Below are 4806 nucleotides of genomic sequence, written 5' to 3'. Positions count from 1 at the left end.
CCCCACTTACCCCTGGGGGGGACCAGGCCACCCCGCCAGCCCTCATCCCCTCCTGCCCCGGAGCCCGGGTCCCACACTGCCAGAGCTCTTTGGGGCAGCCTGGCCGCTCTTGTGAACCCCAAAACGGGGCTTGCTGCCCCTCGAGCAGGGCCCAGCCGGCCCCACACACGTGACGACGCTTCCCCACGGCGTTATCCCTGCTGCCGGTGTTCTGCACCCTGGGGGGGCCCCGAGCTGTGGCAGGGGGGAAATCTTAGTGTTAATAGTCCCTGTTGGACCCTTCCAGGGGCATGGTCAAACTGCTCCTTGAACCTGTGCCAGCTCCGGCATCCCGCTCCAAGGAGTCCCCCAGGTCAGTCCCAGCAGCGAGCCGCGGTGTGACAAGTGCGCCAGGCCTCAAGGAGGCACCTCCGAGCCCCTTCCCCAGCCCCGTCTCTACCCGTTGAACTGCTCTGCGAACTCGGCGTCGAGCCCCGAGCCCTGACGCTCGCTCCCTGCCTCCCTCCAGGCCGGCACCATGGACGTGCTGCATACCGCTGGAATCCGCTTCGCGGAGGTGCTGCAGTCAGGGCCGCCCTGGCTGGAGAAGTTCTGGCTCTCGGTGACCTCCCTGGCTGATCCCAAAAGCATCTTCACCGTCTGCTTCCCTCTCGCCTATTTTCTCGACCGCAAGGTGGGGGTGTCGGTGCTGTGGATTGGCCTCGTCTCCGAGTGGCTCAACGTGATCTTCAAATGGTGAGGAGGGAGCCCAGGTGCCCGCCGCGCTGTACCTGCTCTCCTAGCGCGTCCCTGGGGGCAGAGTGACGGCTGTTGGCGCGTTTACAACAGCTGGGCGAAAACACAATCGCAGGCTTCTGCTCACCGAGCCTTTAGGCGCCCGTGCTGCTCCCTGCCTGTGCCGTGCTGAAAGCGCAGAGTTTCTGCAGCTCCGCTCACCGGTGGTAACGCATTTGCCAGACATTCGCAACAGGCAAAACTGTGCCAATCCGAGGTGCAACTGGTAGCCCAGGAACCGTGAGAACGGGCAGGGAACCTGCCCTCCTCCCTGCTGCTGCCTGCCGGGGTAGGAAGGGAGCCAACATTTAGGGGCTGCCTATGCTGAGGATCCCTGTCATCCCCTCCGTGGGAAGCTGCCACGTGATCCTCTCCCCCGTCTTGGCTCTGCCGGGCTCTGCTCTCCTACAGACCCCGCGGCACGGGCCATAGCATAGCCGGGGCGCTCTTTGCCGGGGGAGCAGGCCCTCGGTTCCAGAGGGACCACATGGGCAACGAAGGCTTTGGGCTGGTTTGCTCAGGAGCGATTCACTGCTCCGTTTCTTCTGTCTCCACCAGGTTCTTATTTGGGGAGCGCCCGTTCTGGTGGGTCCATGAATCGGGACTCTTCAAGGAGCAGCCGGTCTCAGTGCACCAGTTCCCCGTCTCCTGCGAAACGGGACCGGGTGAGTTCYGGGCGAAAGCTTTGGCTCACGTCTCCAGGGAATCCTGCAGAACGGGGGGTCCCGGCTCGGGGCGACCCACCGTCGGCACACTGCCAACGGCACGCTGCCTCGCGCTGACACACCGCTCCCGCTGCAGAGGGGCAGCCGGTGGCATCCCGGCTTAGCGAGCCACAGCGAGGGAGAGCGTGGAGCRGAGACCACACAGGGAAACAGGGTGGCACTGGACAATTCTCCATTTGCTTCAAAGGGCGTAGAGGGATCCAGAGAAGCTTTAGGTCTGGCTGATTTTAGAGCTGAGGTGTCTTCAGTGATTGTGCACTCTGTTGCCAGTGCTTAGCTCTATAAAGACGACACTGCCAGGGGCTAGGAAGACCATTCCTGCAAAGCTCGCATTAGAGAAAGCATTGTTCCTTCTTTCCTGGCTAGCAGCCTCAGTTTCCTAGCTGTAAAACGTGAATTTGCCCTTCAGCCACATAAGTAAATGCAGTCGGTCCTGCCAAAAGCAGAGGGGCTGGCGGGCCGCAGGCATCCATAGCACAGGGCTGCGATTGCCCCGCATGGATGGCGCTTTAGGAGCCTGGGAGATCTTGCCCCTCCTGGTGCTCTCGGCCCCATCCAGACAGCTCAACACAGCGCTCAGCCCGTGTCGCTGCGGCCAGAGGCTGCCGCTGGGCCGGCAGGACGTGCTGAGCGGGAAAGCTGTTCGTCAGCCAGCGACTCGCAGCGGAGCAAACGAGCGAGCGGTGGGGAGCAGAACGGGCGCCACAGCCCTTGGCAAGGTGGAAAGAGCACAGGCAGCTCCGGGGCCAGGAAACCCACAGGAGAGTCTGCCGGCGGCAGGGACAACGGAGCCTCCCGCGCCCTTTCCACCCGCCCTCCCCTGTTTACGGGGCCCCTTTCCCTGCCCATTTTCCTGGGCGGGCGATGCTGCACCCTCACCCGCAGACGCTGGCTCGTTCCGGCGATGCTGTTTGCCTCCCTCCATCCGTGTCCCCGGGATGAGCCCTTTGCTTTGGCTCTGGCTCTTGGTTGTCAGCCAAGAGGGAACCCAGGGCAGAGGCAGGTCGGCCTGGCCGTTACGGCTGAGCTCAGCAGCCGCTGCCCTCCAGCCCAGCCCTGCTCGTCCCGGCTGGCGGGAGGGAGCCGCCGTGCCGGCAGCGCGTCCTGTCCTCGCTGACCCTGGGTGGAAGCCATGTGGCCCGTAAAGCTAGCTTTAGGCGTGGAGGCGTGAAAATCTCACAGGCATCCTCGCTAAATAGCTGCGCGCTGGCAAGGCCCCGCCGGGGAGGCATCGACGTGGAGAGGAGACGGCGTTTATCGGCTCTGCGCTGCTGTTGGGGCTCTGCGACGCGGAGGGGCCGGGCCCGAAGCCGCGACGGCTGCTTCAGCCCGAGGGAGACGGTTCGTTCAGCGTCCTGTGCTTCCCCTCCGCAGGCAGCCCCTCCGGCCACTGCATGATCACGGGGGCAGCCCTGTGGCCGCTCGTGACYGCCCTGACGGCGCTGGCCTCCAGGCACTCCAGGAGGTGAGTCCCTGCGACGGGGCCATCCCTCCCCGCACACCTCACCCCGTGCTCAGCCCCGTTCCTGGCTACTCTAATAAACAGCACCCGTGACCAGGGTGAGATCCCTGGGTCTGAGGGTCCGGCTCGCTCCAGTGTCATGCAGCGGTGGGGGGACAAGGAGACCAAGACCGGGTTGGCCCCCTGCAAAGCCCCGGGGACCCCACCAAGCCCTCCCTGCTCCACCGACYTGCTGTTTTGCCTTCTTCGCTGGTGTTTGCTCTCATTTCTTCTGCTGAGGAGGGGTCCAGCCCTGCCCCAGCTGCTGCAAAGCGCTCCCCGTGCCTGGGAGCTGGCCTGGGCCCGCCAGCCGTGTCCCCCCGTCACCGCTCGCCCTCCTTGCCTTGCAGCGTGGCCGTGAAGCTGGCCCCCTTCGCCGCCTACACCCTGCTGCAGCTGGCCGTGGGGCTCTCGCGGGTCTTCGTCCTCGCTCACTTCCCCCATCAGGTGGTCGGTGGCATCCTGGCGGGTGAGTGGCACGGGGACAGCGGGGCTGGGACGGTTCAGGTYGCTCTGCCCGGGGCTGCGAGGAGACCAGGCAGTGGCACAGCGGGGGGTGATGTGCTGAGACCTGTCCCGGGACTTCGGCCGCCCCGGCAGGGCCGAGCGTGGTGTGGAGCTGCCTGCTGGCGTGGGACTGGCTGCCTTTGCCAGCTCTGGGGCCGGCACGGCCCCTCCTGGGAGCATTTTGGGCACCAGCCATGCCCTCCCAGGCCCCCGCGGCCGGCCCCGTGCCCCAGCCTGCCTGTCCTCGCTGCCTAGGGGCGGCCCTGGGCTGGGGCCTGCACGCTCGCACCCCGGCCACACACACGCCGGCCTTCTTCGCCTGCACCTCGCTGAGCCTGCTGCTGAGCGCCGTCGCCCTGCACCGGCTCATGATCACCGCCGGCACCGACATTGACTGGTGAGCGCTCTGCCCCGGGATCCATCCCGCCCGCCTCCCGCACCGGGTGGACGCTGCGCTGGAGCGGGTGCAGCGCACTCCCTGCACGGCTGCCCCGTCTCACGGTGCCCCCCTTTTTAGAGGGGGGGTGCCGGCCACCCCCCCACACACACACACCCTCATCATGCTTCTGCTGCCTCTGCAGGTCCATCCGCCTGGCCACGCAGTGGTGCGCGAACCCCGCCTGGCTCCGCTTCGACACGCGGCCCTTCACGTCCGTGTGCCGCGACGCCGGCAGCGCCCTGGGGCTGGCGCTGGCCGCGGGCTCCCCCCGGCCGCGGCGCGAGCGTCTCGCCCGGTGGCACAGGGCCGCCTGCGCCGCGCTGGCCGCGGCGGCCGTGCACGTGCTGCACCGCGTCCTCCCGCAGCTGGGCGACGCGGCCCTGTGGTACGGCGCCAGCTTCCTCAAGTACGCCGCGGGGCCCTGGCTCGTGGCGGCGCTCGTGCCCCGGCTCGTCCTCGCCCTCGCCCGCCCGCAGGGCTCCCCCCGCTCCGAGTAGCGTTCCTCCCCACGGCGCCCCGGCTCCGGAGCCCGCTGCTCCGGGGCGGCGGCGGCCGAACCTGCTGCTCCCTCCCAGCTTTGCCCTCGGCTGCACCCATCGGGTGGCTCCATGCCGGAGGCATCGCACCCCCCCCCTCCTTTGGGGACAGAAAGCCAGTTTTTTAACCCGTGCTGCGCTAACCTCCCTGCTCCGGGCACGGGGCAGCAGGACCCCCAAGCACGGGACGCGGTGACAGAGCGGTGCCAGGGCCCCGGCGGCAGAGCTCGGGGTGTCCCCACGGCCCGGGGGGGCTGGGGACACGGCCTGGGGGACACGGGGCCGACCAGAGAGGCCAGTCACAACCTGGAGGCCAAGAGGTAC

The 4806-nt window shown here is 67.5% G+C and overlaps 1 protein-coding gene across 1 annotated transcript; it reads left to right on the top strand.

The window, feature by feature from the left end:
- Positions 1–20: 20 nt before the first annotated feature.
- Positions 21–4800, top strand: G6PC3 (glucose-6-phosphatase catalytic subunit 3). Its single transcript, XM_026057243.1, has 7 exons — positions 21–352; positions 509–735; positions 1333–1439; positions 2874–2964; positions 3351–3469; positions 3763–3904; positions 4089–4800. Exons 2-7 carry the CDS (start codon positions 518–520, stop codon positions 4441–4443), a joined length of 1032 nt encoding a protein of 343 aa, XP_025913028.1. The 5' UTR covers positions 21–352; positions 509–517; the 3' UTR covers positions 4444–4800.
- Positions 4801–4806: the final 6 nt, after the last annotated feature.

Source organism: Apteryx rowi, unplaced genomic scaffold (genome assembly GCF_003343035.1).
Source record: "Apteryx rowi isolate R43461 unplaced genomic scaffold, aptRow1 scaffold_1375, whole genome shotgun sequence".
In the NCBI taxonomy this organism is placed as follows: Eukaryota; Metazoa; Chordata; class Aves; order Apterygiformes; family Apterygidae; genus Apteryx; species Apteryx rowi.
The sequence above is the reverse complement of the archived record's forward strand: the minus strand, read 5'-3'. Positions and strand labels throughout refer to the sequence as shown.